General features: G+C 48.1%; 1 protein-coding gene across 3 annotated transcripts; it reads right to left on the bottom strand.

Annotated features, from left to right (window-relative positions):
- Positions 1-2,776: 2,776 nt before the first annotated feature.
- On the bottom strand, positions 2,777-20,260 carry aspg (asparaginase homolog (S. cerevisiae)). Of its 3 annotated transcripts, XM_084681226.1 has the most exons (17): positions 19,823-20,260; positions 17,644-17,773; positions 16,821-16,856; positions 13,999-14,110; positions 13,685-13,810; positions 12,894-12,977; positions 10,247-10,373; positions 10,009-10,121; positions 8,677-8,862; positions 8,429-8,542; positions 7,969-8,088; positions 7,555-7,650; positions 6,792-6,955; positions 5,149-5,235; positions 4,502-4,601; positions 4,270-4,330; positions 2,777-3,967 (listed from the first exon to the last, which is right to left on the bottom strand). In XM_084681226.1, the coding sequence occupies exons 1-16, from the start codon at positions 20,088-20,090 to the stop codon at positions 4,277-4,279; spliced, it is 1,917 nt and encodes a 638-aa protein (XP_084537352.1). In that variant the 5' UTR covers positions 20,091-20,260; the 3' UTR covers positions 2,777-3,967; positions 4,270-4,276. The 3 variants fall into 3 exon arrangements, with proteins under 3 accessions (XP_084537352.1, XP_084537368.1, XP_084537358.1); XM_084681242.1 differs by lacking the exon at positions 8,429-8,542; XM_084681232.1 differs by lacking the exon at positions 16,821-16,856 and having other exon boundaries at positions 19,823-20,258.
- Between the last annotated feature and the right edge of the window lie 1,113 nt (positions 20,261-21,373).

Genomic DNA, 21,373 nt, shown 5'->3' on the forward strand with positions numbered 1-21,373 from the left:
GGGAAACCGCTCTGGGCCCCTCATTAACGCTGTTCTAATATCTTACCCCTCACAGTAACCTTCGCGGCTTCGCCAACGCATGTGGCTTCATGAAAAACGTTTAGCCGATATTGATAATGTTGTTGGCACACTGCTGAGATGAAAGGGAAAAGAGGCATCTTGGATGAATCTTGGATGAGGAGAATTATCTATGGACAGTGCTCTTATGAATGATTTATGTATGAACAACAAAACAAATGGCAGCTCTAATACCTCTTGGGTTATCCTGCAAAGAGACAGCTTCAGATTTAGTATGTCTACTTTTAAAATCAGCACCACAAAATATCCCAGTTTAAATGTTCTACTTCGAGGAATTGTCTTTAAAATTAAATAAAACACACACAAAAAATGAAATAACCCCAACCCAGTGCAAAACATTAACAAACGGACTCATGTGCCCGATTATTCAGAACCTTGGATAGCGACAGCAACCACGCCAGAGACAAGTTCGGACATTTGTATTTATTAACACTGTGATCAGGTACAGTAATGTGTTGGAACAGTCAACAGCAACAACACATGGAAGTTGAAATAACATCACCAACTATTTAGGTAGCCGAAAATGAAACCACTACATGTAGTTACATTAGGCCCGTGTAATTAAAACACAAGGGGGCACGAGAGAGAGAGAGAGAGAGAGAGAGAGAGAGAGAGAGAGAGAGAGAGAGAGAGAGAGAGAGAGAGAGAGAGAGAGAGAGAGAGAGAGAGAGAGAGAGAGAGAGAGAGAGAGAGAGAGAGAGAGAGAGAGAGAGAGAGAGAGAGAGAGAGAGAGAGAGAGAGAGAGAGATATGGAGGGGGGGGCAGATGGCTGAGCGGTTAGGGAGTCGGGCTGGTAATCAAAAGGTTGTTGGTTCGATTCCTGGCTGTGCCACATGACGTTGTGTCCTTGGGCAAGGCACTTCACCCTACTTCCCTTGGGGGGAATGTCCCTGTATTTACTGTTAGTCGCTCTGGATAAGAGCGTCTGCTAAATAAACATGTAGAGAGAGAGCGAGAGGTGCTTTAACCCTTGTGATATCTTCGGGTCATTGTGACCCGAAGGCAGCACAAGGATTGAATAATTTAACTAATAACAGTGGAATTACGTACCCATTTGGATGCAGGAGTCTTCAGAAATGAAATGCAGAATGACTAATCGAACTGATTTAAATTGAAAAGCGTATACCTTTGTGCTAAAAGCGGCCCTTTGCTCTGGTTCCGTATCCATTTGCCTTGGCCGCATTTGTCAGCCTGGTCAAGTGGTCCTAAACATTTCACAATTTTTGCAAAGAACTGTTGAACTGTTAAGAACCACTTCACCAAAGAGACCAACCAACCATCTTCAAGTAGGATCATGCATGGATAGCCACAGTCGCAGTCTTCTAAATGTTGCTTTCTCTAAGAACGAACGAAAAAAAACAGGTTTATATTTAGTTGATATCTTTGTTTAATCCTTGGCTAACGACTGTAGAGTTGTGGCAACATAAACCGGTCCCCTGAGGCCTTGACAATGTAACGTTTAATATCCTTACCTTGTGAGAGAAACGTTTCTTGTGAGCGGTCCGTGCCAAATCTGTGTGACGAGAGAAATCAAGCTCTTTATATACTGTTTTGGGGTAGGTTCATACAAGCGCCTCATTCAGCGAGGAATGAGGACCATGCTGGTCCGACCGGATGAGCTGGGTTCCACTACGTCGAGAACAGCCCAACTACCGCCCTGACGACGACATAAGGGTGGTTCACGCATAGGGAAATACCAGACCGTCATTGCTTGCTTGGCATATAATTACAATAAGACCCAACTTACTCATACGCAACTAAAGCCGTCCTCAGGAATTGATTTGAATAGAAGTCAGACTATCTGTGTAGAAATGTAATACAACCTGGGGCCGAAGTGAGACTCTCTATCCAACTTGTCACCCGACCAGTCATACGGGTTTGTTTGTTTTTTATAGGATTGTTGAACCATATTTATATTCAACCATTGTCAGACTTGTGCGTGAGGTAAAATACATACACAAACACTTCTATCCCATGGAGTTTTACAAAATATATTTACTTTCTCAGGCTAATTGGGATAGCATGCTCCATAGACTAGCGTGTTACTGTTACCATTCACAATAATTATGTCAGGATAAGGCAGCGATGGATTTGAACAAACTAATAGGCGTACGACCAACTAAAGACAAACGCTGTCTTGACATGGAGCACGTCATCACACGTGCGTCCCGACTCTCGCGCCGGCTGAAAGCATTTTTGTGGCTACAGACAGGTTAAAAGTTTATGGGTGTGGTGAGATTTTTTACAGTGTGTGTGCTTTTAAAGTGTGTATATTTTTAAAGTGTGTATATTTTTAAAGTGTGTATGTTTTTAACGTGTGTGTGCTTGTGCAACGCTGTAGCGTTGCTCCAATAATTTAACACCTCTCAGCAACAAGTCACAGATAATAATTTATTTAAGAAGTACTGGCTTTAAAGCTCAAAACACAAATCACGATGGGTTACAGAAATATTAATTCATTCAAATGAACACTAACAGTTAACACATTAATTGTTAGAATGCCTCAATGTAACAGGTCCCTGACTCCACGACCTAGATCAATTATATTAATAACACCAAAAAAGGTAATTAAAGTGAACACCAATCAAACAGTTGCTCGGTGAAACAACTAGTGTTTTCCAGCAGCATCGCTGAGTGGAGGAAGGACGTGTTGTGGGCAGTTTCAGCAAGGCTGCTTTCAATGAGGGACAAAGTCAGGTTTGTTTCTTTGATGTAAAATGCTTTATTTATCTAATCACAGATACAGGCAGTGGGCTTTCTGCGGTGAAAGCCTGGCATAGCTTAAGCATCAATCATTCTTATCATGGGTGTATCTAGCCTTATTTTGGGCTAGATTCTTAAATCTAAATTTGTTAATTTCTCTTCCTAAAACACACTTGAGGACACTATTTAAAAGGATATTTTCAAACATTACTTCTGGGGGAACATGCCCCCAGACCCCCCTAGTTTTGCTGGGTCACAGGAAAAATAATAGGTTTTATCAAGGGGCTTAGCCCCCCCCAAAAGTGGGAACCTAGATTTGCCCCTGATTCTTATACTCTTTAAACAGAACCCACCCTTAACTAAACATGGGCATACAGAAAAACATCCTGCTCTGGCTATCGTTTCCTAATGTCAGTCTAAAGTGCATGTCTCAGTCTAAAGGTCCTATATTTGTGAGGGGATTAGGGAGTCAGATAGCTGAGTGGTTAGGGAACTGGGCTAGTATTCTGAAGGTTGCCAGATCGATTCCCGGCCGTGCAAAATGATGTTGTGTCCTTGGGCAAGGCACTTCACCCTACTTGCCAAGGGGGAACGTCCCTGTACTTACTGTAAGTCGCTCTGGATAAGTGTATGCTGAATGACTAAATGTATATTAAACTGTGCTTTATTCTTTTTTTATCTTCATACTGGGTCTATCTTAGGTCAGTTCTTTCTTATTATCATGTGCCTGATTAACCTTTGGTCAGGGACAGTTAATCTAAGGTAACCATTCAGTCCTCAGTGAGTGAAAGTTCATAGTAAAGTCAGTTATTAGTCTAGCTAATAGTTTCATACAGTTTTCGGCAACAACAGACCAAGAACAGCCGACGAAACAAATTTGATAGTTTGACGCCTTGTTTTGGCACAGACCCAGTGCCTCCCACCCAGACCCAGGCAAGGACCAGGGAGGATGAGAGTGAGGGATGAGGACCAGGGCAGACAGGGGAGGAGGTGGAGGGATATGGGGGGCGGCAGGCCGTCAGCAACACAGTCAAAAGAGAGGTAGACGGAAATTTGATTGAAAACAATCAGAAGAATGCGTCTTAGACAGGCTGAAACTCCAGCAGGCTTCCAGCTGCAGCAGGGTCAACAGGCTTCGCAGGTTTTGGCGTTCAGGAACCTCCGCAAACACGGCCTGGCCTCACTACTGCGTCACAGGAAACACAGTATGCCGTTAATGCAGGGTATTGGCCACAGGGTTCGAGGCTAGCCAGCATCACAGGAAAGCCTCTAAAGGCAATCAACAGCCAATCTGACTGCTTGCAGAGGGCAGATCAAGGAACATCAGGACCTCAATTACATGTCATCTGATGCATCGTCTAAACACACTGCTAATGGAAAGGAAACACGTCATTTAACACACATTTCTGATAAAAAACGTTAATCGGGTAAAAGATTCTTCCGCTAGCTAATTAGACCGTGTGTAAGGCCTGATGACAGAGCCCTTACCTCGACTTTAGGGAGTTGGCAAAAGAAGCTTCATCATCTCCTGGTTGTCTTCAGCCTTGGCCTGCGGACAGAGGGACAAAGGCAGACTGTCAGCCCTGGTTAGGCCTCCTGCGAGCCCTGGTTAGGCCTCCTGCGAGCCCTGGTTAGGCCTCCTGCGAGCCCTGGTTAGGCCTCATGACGTCCTCTTTCTTCCTCATGTTTCAAAACAGGGAGGTTTCCACTCAACACTCACCAAACTCATGGCTGTCTGGCCGTCGTAGCCCGGAGTGGAGGGGTCCACCCCGGACAGCATCCATATCTCCAGCCCCACCAGGTCTCCACTGGCAGCCAGGCTGCAACACACAAACACACCAGAGCCTGTTTAACACTGCTGGACAGACAACTGACCGCTACTGCACACACAGACAGGGTTTAGGATGTGTTCTACTGCATAGATAGAAGGATAAAGTGACAGGGTTTAGGATGTGTTCTACTGCATAGATAGAAGGATAAAGTGACAGGGTTTAGGATGTGTTCTACTGCATAGATAGAAGGATAAAGTGACAGGGTTTAGGATGTGTTCTACTACATAGATAGAAGGATAAAGTGACAGGGTTTAGGATGTGTTCTACTGCATAGATAGAAGGATAAAGTGACAGGGTTTGTTTAGTAATTTTTATGTAAAGACGTATTGCATTTCTTGTTCTCTTTCTATGGATGGAAGTAGTGCTTGTGAAACTGCAGGTATCTTCCTCATCTGACTGAAACAAGCCCCTGGTATGTGAAGATGGGATGGCGCTATGCTGCTGGGGAACATTCCACCTGCTCAAGTAAGACCTGGTCAACTGGTCCTGGTTCTCTGTGTAAGGTTGGGAGCCTGTGTGAGAGTGGGTGTCCCACCTGCACAGGTCACTTCCTGCTTCCTTCTGCTCAGCGGTAGAGAGGTGGGCGCCTGTCCTCCTCAACAGCTTCACCACCTCCTTGTGTCTAGGTGACACACACACACACACACACACAGTAGGATTACCACCCCCTGCTGTTTCACCATACCATGGGTCTACAGTGGGGTAAGCCTGTTGCTGCAGGATGAGTCACACCACATGGCCCATCATCCTTAGCGACATGTTCAGTTTGTACCGAATCTGATATCTGTGGAAGGCTGAGCCAGATGGTAGTTTAGTGTCTGTTGACAGTGACACTGTCCTCCAGCTAGACCTGTATGGACACGTTGTCTGTTTCCCAGTAAACCACCCCCCCATCTCAACTGGGACTGGCGCAGCACCAACACACACACACACACACACACACTCTCACACAAACTCTCACACACACACACTAGTCCTATTAAACATTTGCGTGAAGAGTAGAGCCTACTTAAACAAGAGCGAGCTTCATAAAGTGCGGTTTGAGAGGATCTCAGGAAGCTGGCTGGTACGACTGGTTCGGAGCACACTCCTCTCGTTCGCCCTGTCTCTCCTCTCATCTCACATTCCCTCCCTGTCCTTATATGGGCATCCAGAAAAAAAAGATGTGACTGAAAGAGAGACTCGTTCCTCAACGTTTAGCCCAGATACCCCCCCCCCCACACACACGCACACAAGTGCACACACACAGGTGTGTGTGAGGTCACGTTAATGATATTCAGACTGAAGTAGCAGGTGGAGGGTTTCTCTGTCATCCAGCAGGGAGACGACATGCTGAAACTTGTCCTGCCAACCGTTCAAGGACAAAAGACAATTCCACTTGCTTACGCTCTGAATGACACACACAAACACACACAAACACACACAAACACACACAAACTCCTCCCCGCAGGCTGCACAGTGGGTATAAATTGAGGCCTTGGGCAAGTTATTCTCAGAGCAGTATCATGCACAATGTCAAACAACATAAATATAAAAACAATCAAGATCAAAATAAACATTGTAGCTATTGGCGGATGGCAATTAGCCTATTTAGAAGTTAATTATTGTGGTGGCCTCGAAACTTCATTAAGAATTACTCCTCTGGTTACAACCCCATCTCACAGTCAGTTCTTTCTCCAGCCCTAGCCTTCAGCCCCAGCCCTTAGCTCCAAGCCCTCAGCCCCAGCCCCTATACCCAGCCCCCTTCCGCGACTGCCTTAATAAGCCTCCCTGCTCTCCTCTTCGCCTGCTGTTTGCACACCAAAGACAAGGATGGAGAGATTGGTAATAGCCAGTGTGGGGTTTGAAATGCAACACTTAACATGATGGCATTACTGTGTGATGCAAACAAGCATCCTTCTGCACAGATAAGCAGCGCCCAGCACCCCCCCCTCCCCCCCTCCCTCCCTCCCCCCCTCCCCCCCCCCCTCCCTCCCTCCCTCCCTCCCTCCCTCCCTCCCTCCCTCCCTCCCTCCCTCCCTCCCTCCCTCCCTCCCTCCCTCCCTCCCTCCCTCCCTCCCTCCCTCCCCCCCCCCTACCCTCCCTCCCTCCCCCACTCTCCTCCTCTGCCCTCTCTCTCTCCGTCAAAACATGTCCAAAACCGTCCGTTCTGAAGCCCCGCCCTCGCCGGCGTCCTACCTGAAGTGCATGGCGTTACGCAGGGGCGTGTTCCCGAAGCGGTCCCTTGCGTGGACGGTGGCGCCCTGGCTGAGGAGGTACTGCACCACCTCCAGGTGGCCCTCGCAGGCTGCCACGTGCAGTGGGGTGCGGCCGTCGTAGTCCCCCAGACTCAAGTCACTGCCCTGTTAAGAGGAGGGGCAGGAGTTCACTCAAACCAACTGCCATTTCTATGTTAAAACATCCGATTTCTGTCGAGGTAACGACTGAAAATTTAAGTTTTCTTAGTTTGACGGGAAACACAGTTTATCAAGTTCATCATTTAATCTAAAACAGCTATCCGTCGGCCATCTTGACTGAGTCTACTGGCATGACTAGCATGACTAGCATGCACTCAACTGACCGGTTCATCCTGCAAACGTCACAGTCTGCTAGGAGAACCATCGTCCTGCACCTGTTTTGTTTTGCAGCTGAGACGTTGTGGTATGTGTTTTGCTGATGTCAGACTCATGACTGACTGACACTTTGTTCCTCAGGAGCAGACCCCGTTAGGGCGATGACACGCTACAGCTACGCTTCTGAAGTCTGTGTTATCAACACGGGTTCAAACATGACCTCAACTCTGTCCCAGAGCAAACACAGGCTCTGTGTGTGTGTGAGTGTGTGTGTGTGTGTGTGTGTGTGTGTGTGGTCAACAACAACAGCATGTTCAGTCGTCCCTGTTGACTTACAGGAAGCTTTTGATTTGGCGGCGGCGGTGGAGTGTTGGTTGGAACTTGCTCACCATTTCTTGGATGGCCTTCAATGCGTCGATATCTCCGATCTTGGAGGCAGCACAGGCCAACGGGGGGGTGAGGGTGTCACGGATGGCTTCCAGCTCCTGGAGACAAGACCAGCAGGCCAGAGGATCGTGTGAGCTCAGATTCTGAGAGGGCTGTGTGCTTTGAACCATACGGAAAACCTAGAATATGTGACTACACGATAAAACCATGTCATGCGGTGAATACCTCTGGTCTTGGTAACAAGAAAAGAACCAGATGAAAACCAGTTTGAAAGAAGTTGAACAAGAGCGTGAGTGCGTGTGTGTGTGTGAGTGATCCCTTGTGTGTGTGTGAGTGTGAGTGTGTGTGTGTGTGTGTGTGAGTGATCCCTTGTGTGTGTGTGAGTGTGAGTGTGTGTGTGTGACCAGGTGCCTCACCTCCTTGCAGCTGATGCTGAGGGTGTTGGCGATGACCTGGATGAAGCGACTGTCACTCATGGAGAGCTTGGCCCCTGCCAGGTCAGCGCTCATCTCCCCTCGCAGGTTCTGCTTCATCATCTGCACATACACACACGGGTCAAGCATGAAACAGCGTTCGACCTCAGGTGTCTGGTCTTCTCTCTGTGCCGGCTCTGCCAAAAACTGTCCTTGTGCCAAAAACTGTCCTACTTGACGTCAAAATGCTGTTCCGATGCAAGGACGCGTCCGTCGCTATGCCAACCTTAAATTCCCGAGATAGCTATTCGTGCTAACGGGAAACTGTCGTGGTTGCTAGGTAGGCAGTTTTGTATTTAAGCCTAAACCAATTTAGCCTACTTTACGATTTGAAGTTTTCAATTTGTTCGATAGCTAGTGCTAGCTAGCTAGCTTTTTTCGATGAAAAATAACTCCTCGTCACCTTCTTCTTGTCCTCCAGGCTAAGCTCGGTCCGGGCCAGCACGTAGGACAGCTTGCAGAGGGCCGCCTCAGGGGTCATGTCACGACCCGGGATCAGCCCTGCGTCCATCAGGACCTGGGGGAGCAGTGTGTTCATACACACACACACACACACATACATATATATGTCCACACACACAAAGATCAACACACACACACATATGTACACACACACACACACACACACACAGGGGTCCTGGTTGACTGTACCTGGCCGGTGGCGTAGGTTGGGTTTACGGTGCCCCTCAGACACTGAGTGCAGTTCATGATGATGACCCCGCGATCGGTGGCCTTCTTCAGCTCCTCCAGCAGGTCCGGGCGGTTGTCGGGGGCGTTTCCGCTGCCGTAGGTCTCCAGGACGGCGCCTTCTAGGGGCGGCTGGAGGAAGGCGATCACCTGCAGCCAAGCACAGCCAGCATTACTGCCCACACCACACACTAGTCACACCCAGTCCTACCGAAGCGGCTGAGTTCAGCTGAGACGACAGCTGGGACGGGGAGAGTACATTACAGTGCTAGAGTTCGGTTTGACAACCATCCTAACCCTTGCAAGCCCTACACACCCTACACTCGACCACCCTGATGCCCATCTGGTGCCCCCTGTCCTGGCCCCTGTGTCTCAGGGTGGCATTCTGGCACCGGGAGCCCCCAGCACCCCCACCAGCCCTGGCATCTGGAGCTCAGACAGCCGGGCGCAGGCATCCATTAGCATTCCAGGTGTTCAGAGCCATCCTTTCTCTGCTCAGACACAGCCTGCTAAAATATGGGAAGAGGGAGTGGGGGATTTCAGCTAGGAGGATCATGTTTTTGGATGTGATAAGCTACAGTACAGGTTTTTGGAACTAGACCCTCTGGCCAACGACACACAGATTTCCGATAAAGCCAAGAGAAGGCAGAAACAGTGCAAGGCAGATGAGGGATTTATGTGTTATCATAAACCCAGTTAGGGTTATGACAGCATCCTGGGCAGGGGCACCAGACTGCAACAGTAAAACCCCTCCGCTTCTCTCTGTCTGCTGAAGGGAAGGCAGAGCTAAGTGTTGAAACGCCCGTGCCAAGCCTGGGTCTTTACAGGGTGATTGGTCATGCTCCATAATGCCGTCTCACGGTCGCTGGGCTGGGTGCTGCTGGCAGCGTGGATCCCATCCCAGCTGTATGCACACCCAGGGCCGCCCCTCTATCTGGCTGGCCAGCGAACAAATGCCCACAAATGAGAAGCTGCCGCTCAGAGCTCAGAGATGAAGAGCGTCACACACTGGGAACCAAAACAATGAAACGCCTTGGATTAAAACCTGAGGATGGCTGAGGATGGCTGAGGATCGCTGAGGATCACTGAGGATCCTCGAGGATCACTGAGGATCGTTTCGAGGCAGCATATGTCGCCGCTGGCCCAGCAGTGGGGACGGAGCGCTGCTAGGGATTCTGGGCCCCCTGGATAAATTGTAGTCCGGGCCCCAAGCCCCCATCCCCCCCAACTATCTGGGCTCCTGCCCGGGCCCCCTGTCTGACCAGGACCCCCTGTGTTCTGCTGGGCAGCACTCACAGTCTGGGTGGTGATGCCGGGGAACAGCCTGAGGAGACCCACGTTGCGGTTGACCTCTGGTCTGACCCTGAAGCGCTCGGTGGTGTTGGGCCTCCACACCGTGTCCCAGTTGACTGCGGACGAGACGAGGTCGGACAACGCGTCACACAGTAGAAACCTGGAGGACTGGGGCTAAATGTGAGTCGTGGGACGCTGGGCGTCAGAACCGCAGAGCCGACCCACGGCTCTCCTTGTTTACCTGTGATGTCCACTTCCGCGTCGGCCAGAGGACCCAGGTTGGGAGAGCAGAAGGCGTGGAATCTTCCAGAGTCCACCTTGGTGCTGCGGTTCCCTCGGTAGAGTTTGTTATTGAAGTAAAGACACACCTGGGCAAGCAGTCAAAAAACACAAAAAAAACATTATTGCAATGTGACAGCAACATTCCCTTCGACATTGTCAGACTGAGACGATGGAGTCTGAGTGTTTGTTGGCAAGCCGTCGCCCAGCTGGATTACCTGTGCTTTGTTTTGCTGTTTTTATGTTTCTTTGCACAGAATGTCTCCTCACTATTGATTTATGATTGCCAATTTCTCCTCGACATAAGGCTCAAAGTGGTGCATCGATGCTCTGTGAGGTTTGGGAGGCATGCTAACTTTTGTGGTCCACGATTATCTGTACTTGCGATCAGCTGTCAGCTACCTGGATCCGGAGACTTCGTGGTCCCCTTTACGCAACACTCGGCCTCCAGCTTCTGTATCGGTGGAATACTCCTACTGGCCTATGTAGCCGATTCATCTCATGTTGCTGGTTGGAGCAGAGCTATGCCGGTCTCCGACCTGTTTTGCCGGATCAATCTACCCAGGTGCAGACTCCAGAAAAGCCATATTTCCGTGGCTTTATTGGAGTCTGCATAACCTCCGTTTTATTGATTGTTCGAAGAATCATAAAGGATTATTGCTGACATCAAAATGGCTTTGGTGAATCACTGACGAACAAAACATTCCTTTTAAATGATTTCTTCTCATCATATCATCTGGAGTTTTTATTTGTCACTGAAACTTTGCTTAATGTTGGCGATTCCTCTAACAGAACTCTCCCCCAGTGACTTTGCTTTTTTCAGTTCTCCCCGAGCTATTGGCTATCTGACCATACACCTGTGATTTTTATTGCATCACTCTCTTGTCCATTACCCAAGCCTCATTTGCCTGGTCGCTACATTCGGGCACTGGATCACTCCACTGCTGGTGGCATTACAGCTTCTCCATTAACCAGCCTCCCAGGGACAACCTCCTCTCTGGGAACAGAAGAGCTAGTCACTCTGTTTAACACCAGTTACAGGTATTCTTGATACTGTTGCCCCAATCAAACCTAGCCTAGGACCCTATCAACATTTTGTTAAAGCCTCTAAAGCAAAGCATTTTTCTGATATTATTGCTAAAAATGCTGATTGCCCCAAAACCTTGTTTAGTGCAATAAACACTGCACTAAACATGTTGTTGTCCTCCCTGATGTTACTCTTAAAGTTACTGAATTTTTTTTGAGTTTCTTTATCAACAAGATTGACATTATTAGAACTCATATCTCACTTACTGATCATGACCCTTTTTGGCCTGCTTCTCTCACTTGCTTTGAACCTGTGTCCCTCTCTACATTGATGGACATAGTGTCACACATGAAGTCTACTTTCTCCCCTACAGACGATTCCCTCATGCCTTTTGAAAGAGGTGTTAGATACTGTTGGTCCCAGTCTTCTGTCTATAATTAATAGCTCTCTTATTAATGGAACTGTTCCTTTCAGTTTTAAACACGCTGTGGTTCAGCCTCTTATTAAAGAACCTAATGTAGACCTTACAGATCTTAACAATTTTAGGCCCATTTCTAAATGATCATTTGTGTCCAAAATACTGGAGAAGGTGGTTCTTCCTCAGCTCTCTCCTTTTCTTAGTGAGGATGCATTTATAGAACAGCATTGGCTGTTTTTAAATGTGCTCTATTAATAAAACTGACTTATATTTACATTTAGCAGACGCTCTTACCCAGAGCGACTTACAGTAAGTACAGGGACATTCCCCCAAGGCAAGTTGGTTGAAGTGCCTTGCCCAAGGACACAACGTCATCTGGCACGGCGGGGAATCGATCCAGAAATCTTCCGATTACTAGCCCGATTCCCTAACCGCTCAGCCACCTGACTCCCTGACTTGACGTTGTCACACTGACATAACTTGAGGTGTCTTGAAGATGTCATGAACAAGACACACAATGTCAGTTCCCAGTATAGAAGGTTAGAAGGAACATGGAGCCAGGTGGGATTCTCAAGCCTCTCCTTATCCACTAAAACTTTGTTTGGATGCAGATTTTATACATTTAAAACACAAGCTGGTTCCTCCTCTGCCTCTATGTGTCAAACGCTGTTTGATTCCAATCAAACGCCATTTCCTCCTGACGTTTGAGGAAGTACTTTTGCTCGTTATTGCGACACACTGCAGCATTGTAGTGTACTGAACAGTCTTGTTAGACAGGCGGTTTAAGGACGGCTTTTGGTGTCTTCAGCCTTTTGTGTGCAAACGTGGAACACACAGATCAGGCGGAACAGTCCTCAAACGATACAATCTCAAACAATAAATGTTTAAAGAAATAATTTCACAAGACCAATCACTCACGGCAGACAGTAAACAGCGAAAGACAGATTCAACAAAGACATAGACTGAAATCAAGAACCCTTATCATTTGCGTTGTGTAACCAATTTTGTAACCGAAACTGTAACAGAACATGCTGAATGACACAGTTAGGATTGGAAAAAAAAATCACAATCGCTCACTCACTCACCCCCCCCCCCCACACACACACACACACACACACACACACACACATACACACACACAGCATGACAGGCGTCTCCACCCACCTCAGGAATGTAAAACTGACCAGCGATCATCAGCGCTCCCATGAGGTTCCCTCTGCCGTCGTTCCTCATCTCGTAGATCGGCACCTGAAACCACAAAGTCCCAAATTCATCAATTCATGAATAACTAAACATACACTGAGTCAACAGAAACATTTATACTAAGAGACCCAGCACAGGAAACTGAACCCGCAATGTCTTGATTTGCAGTCATTATCTCTAACCACTAAGCTACTGTCTTTTGTATCTCTACTCCAGTCTCATCTTTACTGTGTTGGCAGGGTGGGGGCAGGCTGGGGGCAGGGTGGGGGCAGTGTGGGGACAGGGTGGGGGCAGTGTGGAGGCAGTGTGGGGGCAGGGTGTTGGCAGGGTGGGGGCAGGGTGGGGGCAGGGTGGGGGCAGTGTGGGGACAGGGTGGGGGCAGTGTGGAGGCAGTGTGGGGGCAGGGTGGGGGCAGTGTGGGGACAGGGTGGGGGCAGTGTGGGGACAGGGTGGGGGCAGGGTGGGGGCAGTGTGGGGACAGGGTGGGGGCAGGGTGGGGACAGGGTGGGGGCAGGGTGGGGGCAGGCTGGGGGCAGTGTGGGGACAGGGTGGGGGCAGTGTGGGGACAGGGTGGGGGCAGGGTGGGGGCAGTGTGGGGACAGGGTGGGGGCAGGGTGGGGGCGGTGTGGGGACAGGGTGGGGGCAGGGTGGGGGCGGTGTGGGGACAGGGTGGGGGCAGGGTGTTGGCAGGGTGGGGGCAGGGTGGGGGCAGGGTGGTGGGTGGAGGTGCTCTGGTGCAGGAGGCAGCTTACCTGGGAGCCGGTCAGGATCACAGGCTTGCCCTGGTGCTCACACATGAAGGACAGAGCGGACGCCGTGTACGCCATGGTGTCGGTCCCGTGGAGGACCACAAAGCCGTCGTACTTCTCGTAGTATTTCTACCCCAGAGACATGAAGACAATGAAGCACATCGACACAAGGAGGACACACACAGTACCATCTGTTTGGTGCTACATCTATTGATTCTGTCGAGAAGGGATGTTTTGAAAGTTGGTCAATTAGGTTCTTGCAAAGGTTGCAAGTGTGAGGGAGTGACAAGTTGTGGTGAGTGTTTCGGCTGAAGTACCTCGATGTCCTTCCCGATCGTCCCCCAGTCTTTGGGGGTCATGTTAGACGAGTCCAGCAGGGGATTGTAGTCTAAGATGGTGTAGACAATCCTCTTGTTGTCTTTACACATTCTGAACAGGAAAGAAGTTGCCCATGAATTTAAATCTTGTTAAAGCTTTCAGCTCAGTAAGACACAGCCCACACACATACCTCCAACCGTGCATGTGAGTGAATGAAACACACACGTGAGAACAATTAGGGTTGGTTAGGCAAATTAGCTGATTACATCTGTGGAAAAAGGAAACGAGATCAGGGACATTATCGTCTTTGTTTTGGTTTTGCTCCCTTTACACACACAGATTCTGAGGTTTCGACCTGGTTGTGTTTAAATGTGAAACGGCAAGGGGATCACGTGTGGAAAAGCGAGACAAAGTCTATTTGCTTGGGCCTTCTGTTTCAACAGCAGGGTGCCAGAACCTGTTTTCAGAGCATGGAAGGAGAATGATAGTGGTCTGATAAGACAGGGGCCAGGATTAGCTCATGTTATGGGGGGTGGGCACCCCTTCAAAGTTGGACCGATTCTCCATTAGGCAGTGAGGCTGTATGGAGTTCCTTTTGTTGCCTTTTTTTGTGTGTGTGTGTTGTGTGTGTGTGTGTTGTGTGTGTGTGTGTGTGTGTGTTGTGTGTGTGTGTCGGGGGGGGGGGAGACAGCCAAATAACCGTGTCTCTATCAAACAGGGCCCAGTTCAGGTGTCGCAGAGACCCTGTGTAGCGGTGGTTGTTCTCATTAGACAGGGCCAGCTCACCCTGGACTCACATGCATATTAATGCTCCCCTTAAGAAGAGTTTAAGTTAGCTGCTGAGCTGTCTCCGGCTGCCCTGCTAACAAGAGATCGCGCCCGGCTAAGCAGCTATGAAAAGATTCCCCTTTTAATCTCTCTTCTTAAGACGTGAGATGAGACCCTCCAGCCCCCCAAATTACCATAGGGGAGCCCCCAAACCTGGAGGCGAGGCTGAATGGAACAGCGGGGGGAGAGAGGGTTAAGGCGAGCCCTCCGCTGCGGAGCCAAACCTCTACAGACACTCTCCTAATTAGCTCAGACTCCACACATAAACCTCCAACATATGTTGTTGATCATCTTAACGCCATAGTGCCGCTAGAAACAATATTCAAATCGCCAATTATTCATTTATCTCCTGGTGTATCTGGCAGGGGGGTGCAGGGAGTTGATTGGGGATGCAGGGCTACTAGCTTGCTGATGAGGGAGACGCAGGGAGTTGATTGGGAATGCAGGGCTACTAGCTTGCTGATGAGGGAGACGCAGGGAGGGAGGTGAGGGGGGGACTGAAGGCTTGCCTTCCTGCGTCTTCTAACTACAGCTTTTCAATAAATCAATAAACCAGATCCCTCCTCTGCATAATGAAGAATCTCAGCAACGTTACAATTTTAGTCAAGTGAGATTTCCCCACATGGAGTCTCCTTCTCTATGCAGAGCAGTTAGTCAACATGCAGCTCATGCCAACGCTATCCGAGGAATACAAACGCAACACACAAAATAAACCGATGCTCTCACATGTTAATGCGAGCAATCGTTAAGCTACTATGTGAGCAAGACAAGGTTATTTAAATTGCACAACTGCAAATGAAAAGAAACGAGACGACAACTCGTACGACATCTTGTGGGACGGTGGTAATGAGAGTGATGGGCGTGGCTTGAGAGTGATGGGCGTGGCTTGAGATGTGACATATGGCAGCCATCCAAGAAGATAACTACTAGGAGGCATGACACACACACACACACACACAAGCAGTATCTACAATAGGCTGTGTGTTTGAGGGGATCCCTCTTATCTTAAACCTTTAAACCAACTGCACTGCACCGCTCCCCTGCCCCCTTCCTGCACCGCTCCCCTGCCCCCTTCCTGCACCGCTTCCCTGCCCCCTTCCTGCTCTGGGACTGTGGCAGGGCCTGAATGGGCTTTGCTGTGTGTCTGCGTGGCGATTAGCCTGGAGGTTCCCAACCCTGGTCCTCAGGACCCCCCTGCCCTGCATGTATGAGATGTTTCCCTGCTCCAACACACCTGGTTCAAATGAATGGGTCGTTACCAGGCTTCTGCTGAGCTTGATAACGACCCGTTCATTTGAAGGTGTGTTGGAGGGGTGGCCAGGTGTGCTGCAGGGGCAGAGGCAACACACGCTGCAGGCTCAGGGTCTGGGACCCCTGGAGAATGGGACCCCTGGCTCTGGATCAACCTCCATCTGGAGAACCGATAGCAGGCCTCCCCCTCAGCCTGCCCTGACAGAGGGACCTTCGCTTCTGTGATCTCTCCCTGGCAGGGCCACAGACAGGCAGACAGCCACAGACAGACAGACAGACAGACAGACAGGCAGGCAGGCAGAGACAGAGACAGAGACAGAGACAGAGACAGAGACAGAGACAGAGACAGAGACAGAGACAGAGACAGAGACAGACACAGACAGACAAATACAGACAGGCAGACAGACAGACAGACAGACAGGCAGGCAGAGACAGAGACAGAGACAGAGACAGAGACAGAGACAGAGACAGAGACAGAGACAGACAGACACAGACAGACAAATACAGACAGACAGACAGACAGACAGACAGGCAGAGACAGAGACAGAGACAGAGACAGAGACAGAGACAGAGACAGAGACAGAGACAGAGACAGAGACAGACAGACACAGACAGACAAATACAGACAGGCAGACAGACAGGCAGACAGACAGACAGACCCACACTAGGCCGGACAGACACAGACTTGTTAGCAGGCTCAAACACAATGCAGGCAGACAGTATGCTACCAGTACTACGGCACCCCTGAAATAGATGGTCTGCATGAAGTGTGGGCATCCTGTTAAGGCAACACAAACAAGGTTTAGATGGATGTGTCCACCTGTCAGGCAAAGGGGGTTTGCGAACACGGCCTAGGCTGAACTGTATTCAAATGTTACAGCAAACTGGTTCTTGCAATCGCTATCTAGAAAAAGATGGTTACAATACTCATTATGTTACATGTAGTAGAAGTACGTATAGTAAAAAAAACATCCAACCAATAAGTATTCGTTAAAAACCCAGTTTAATAAATGGGGATTCAGATGGCTGCGCGGTTAATAAATCGGGCTATTAATCAGAAGGTTGCCGGTTTGATTCACGGCCGTGCCAAATTAGATTGTGTCCTTGGACAAGGCACTTCACCCTACTTGCCACTTGTACTTACTGTAAGTTGCTCTGGATAAGAGCGTCTGCTGAATGACTACACGTAAATGTTTTTTTTTTTTTTATCAATATATTTTTTAAAACATGATATGTTGGGGGAGGTGGGTGGGGGTGAGACAGGTGGGTGGGCGGTGAGACAGGTGGGTGGGGGTGAGACAGGTGGGTGGGGGTGAGATAGTTGGGTGGGGAGTGAGACAGGTGGTTGGGGGGTGAGATAGTTGGGTGGGGAGTGAGACAGGTGGTTGGGGGGTGAGACTGTTGGGTGGGGGTGAGACAGGTGGGTAGGGGTGAGACAGTTGGGTGGGGAGTGAGACAGGTGGTTGGGGGGTGAGACAGGTGGGTGGGGGTGAGATAGGTGGGTAAGGGTGAGATAGGTGGGTGGGGAGTGAGACAGGTGGGTGGGGGTGAGACAGGGCACTTACGGCAGGACCAGCGTGCTCTCTGGAAAATCGTAGTATTCGTACAGTTTAGTCTTCTGGGCGTAGTCTTCATCATGGAACATGATGAGCTTCTTGAGGTTCTTCACAAAGGCATTGGGTTCTGGTTCTAGAACTGGGGGTTAAATACACAGACAGGTCAGGCTGAGAGCAGATCAAACAGCTACACTGATGGCACACAGGTACTTGTAAACCTGAAAAGGGGGGGGTTGTTTTTTCCCAGCATGTGAAGGGAAAGTCAAATGAAACGTTAGAATGTAGAGAACAATTTAAGGTGGGTTAGGGTTAGTAGCTATCCTCTTCAGCAGTGCCTCCTCTCTTGATTTCATCTTGCTTTATACTGCACCCTATTGGTTAAGAGGAGGCATGGCACTTTTAAGGTTTAATGTCAGATCAAGCTGGGCTGCGTTTCCCGAAAGCGTCGTCAGCCGAGTTGAGGTTTCCCAAAGCCATGGTAGCTATGGTGGTGGCTCTTGAAAATGTGTTCCCTCGCGAAGATTGAGATTCATTAAAAAACTAACTTGACCGGTGTGTGTCCGGTCCTCTGCGGAAACTCTGTCCCATGCCTACGCACATTTTGGAGAGAGTCGGTATGGGCGACGCAGATGATGTGGTGGTGTACTGTAGTCAGACTGCATAAAGTAAACGTGGGGAGAATGATTACTCGTAATATTTTTATATTTTGTTTTCCTCACACACGTTTTTTTCACTCCATATCATCATTATCGGGAGGAATAGATAACATCCCATATTCTCCCTTTATGTAACGGGTGTGAATTGGTGAAACTCACTCCTCAGGTATGTAACAGGCTACCCGCGTCAACGTATAGCTAGCTTTTCTTTGGCATATGGTAGTGGTTGCGCTTGGCAGTCAGGCAGGGACGAACAAATGGTCCATAAAGCCTTCAGGACGGAGCAAGACCACGTCTGTTACACCTCCGTTAGAAAGTTAACATACTACGTTGCTCTGATTGGGTAGGTCTATCCAATTGAGCGAAGAGGCATTTTTTTCCGGGCTCGGTTGAAACACGCCCCATAATCACAGCCCAATGGAGCAGTATCAGACGCATATTCTGACTAGAATTATGAGTATGACAACGTCAGGCTAATGATTCACCGTAACGAAATGTAAGAACAATTGCATGCCAGGGTCATTAATATACTGGATCAGCATTAATGAGGTGCTTTGCATTGACTATTTATGGTTAAAAATGAGCGAGTTCAGGGCGGGATAAGATGCTGATTCACGTAAGCACACTTGTGGGTTATCTGTGATTTATAAAGGTAACTACAGGTGTGCATATGTACGGTTTTAAAAGTCCGATTTTTCTTTTGGCGCACGCTATTTTGGACGTATGTACACTTTTAGTCTGAATCCGACGCACAATTTTATCATTGAGACCGCTGTTTTTTTCTTTTTCTTTTGTTTTAATTTCTATTTATGGAAATGATTTAGAAATTTAAAAGCTGTGCGTCAAACTAAACACAAAGTTAGTTACTATATAATTATTAAACTCGGCAAGATGCAGAGGAAACATGAAATGAAATCAACATGTTCATAAGCATCATAGTTACTCATTGATGAAAGTGAGACAGCAACTGTGTGTGCATGTGTGTGTGTTATTGATGTAGTGCAGGTCAAAGTAGGCTACCTTTTGCACCATGCAAAAGAAATGGAGATGAATTCCTGGTATAACCACTAGAAAAAACATTTTGTTTTATATTGTTATGCTATAAACTCAGTGCCATCATGTTGGAATAATAATACAAATGTTATTGTTGTTGCTATTATGCAATAGTAATAGCGTTATGTAAGGGTGTCTCTAACAAGGCTGAGACTACATGCAGGACCATTGCTGATCTGCCCATTAACACCCTAAGATAGCATGATATATTTTTCCTAATTTCTGTCTCTTTTTTTTTCTACAGAAAATTCAATTGAAAAATGTGTTAAAGAAAATCTACTTCTGAAAGGTCCTTTGTTGGTAGAGCGGAACTATCTTGCAAGTAGCGGATGACAATCGGACGCTTAACCTACAAATGAGTTAGGCTTCTTATTATAGCTTAATGGCAACCTACAACCAGGCTCTGCTACAACATATGAAGCAGAACGTAGCTAGCTGTGAGTGCTAATGGGACAGTACTAGTATTAAACTCCACTTACCGCCATCCTTGAGTGTCATTCCAATGGTTCCTCCGGTGTTGATGACAAGAACACACACTTCTTCACAGGAGTGGACCGCGTTCCCGCAACCCATCAACTTTCTTTTTCGGCCGAGATGTGGCACACTGCCTCGACCAAAATTAGTCTGAGAGTGAAATTCATCATTCGGGTCTCTTTCGTGGGAACCTGAAAAAGACAAGGCTCTAGCGAGCGAGGTCATGTCAGTAACTGAGGTGGGATTCAAAGCAGCCCTCTTCATTTCCGCCATTAACTCTAGTCTGTCAGGTGGTTCACTGCGTCAAGCGACTGAAACAAGCTACACCGTTAATATAATTGATATGCGCGTTCTCAGTGACAGATCAACTAAGATGCTGCCGATTGGTATATTTTCTCCCTTTTATTGAAACAGAAACAGGGAAAATGGGGAACCCGTCGTTATTGGCTCATCAAGAGCTTATGTTCCACCCCCACAAATGAGTTCATGTTTTCTATGGACTAAAGACCACCCAAAGAGGTAGATTCCTCTCGGTATGTTGCTTTGGATATCAGCAGTGTGCGAATTAGCGGGGGTCTAAAACCCCTAATTAAATCTTGGACCCCCCCCCCCCCCCCCCCCTCTCGAATGTTTTGCTGGTGGCCGTGACTACTAAAGCTGTTTAGTGGTATGTGCCCCATGAACTGGTGTATTGGCTTTAACATAATCTACAGACTGCATACATTAAGCAGACATCCCAAGTTGCAGAAACTCATTTCCGGGAGGTGTCGTCGCCCCCCGAAACGCTGTCATGACGCGCGATATGCACCTATCTCTAACATAAATGACAATGTCACAGTCTCTCGCTCGCTCGAAATATAAAATCCTCGATTTCGGGAGTTGTATAGCATTAGCGGGCGTCAGGGAGCCGCTATTGACATGCGGGAGACTCCCGGACCTTCCGGGAAACTTGGGATGTCTGCATTAAGTTAATCAAGCAAGAGACTGTATACGGATTGCAAGGACGTAACCATGATTTAGATATTGGGCGGGTCCAAATGAATACCCTTCCCCATATATATTTGTGTTGTTGTTCATTGCATTGCCAACAATTCTATATTTATATATGAAAATTCGCACATTTGGAACATAGTTTCGAGGACTACATTGACCATTTGAATTCACATCTAGGAATAGTTGGTTTCTCCGAGACAGTGACTGCCCCTTTGCGTAGGCTACACATTTAGCTCGGTATCAAGTTACTTACTGTTTGAAAAAACCCGCGTATGCTTGGCTGCTGGTCCAGTTTTCTCCGCTTTTTAGGTAACCTCAAATCCTCCATTAGGCCCATACTTTACCCCCTCTCCAACAAGTTAACTAACATGACTTGTCAACTGACTGACCATGACAATGCAGAACGACGCAAGGTGGATTCAAACGAGTGTACAAGTAGGATGGGGGGATTCACACACTCAGACAAGTTTTTCTTAACCAACAGAATTACATTGAAAATAAATAAGACAACAAGAGACCGATCCATTGACAGGGTTCATCAAAGGAGAACATATATTTTACAT

The sequence above is a fragment of the Hypomesus nipponensis genome, chromosome 3 (genome assembly GCF_054491055.1).
Source record: "Hypomesus nipponensis isolate SF chromosome 3, ASM5449105v1, whole genome shotgun sequence".
In the NCBI taxonomy this organism is placed as follows: domain Eukaryota; kingdom Metazoa; phylum Chordata; class Actinopteri; order Osmeriformes; family Osmeridae; genus Hypomesus; species Hypomesus nipponensis.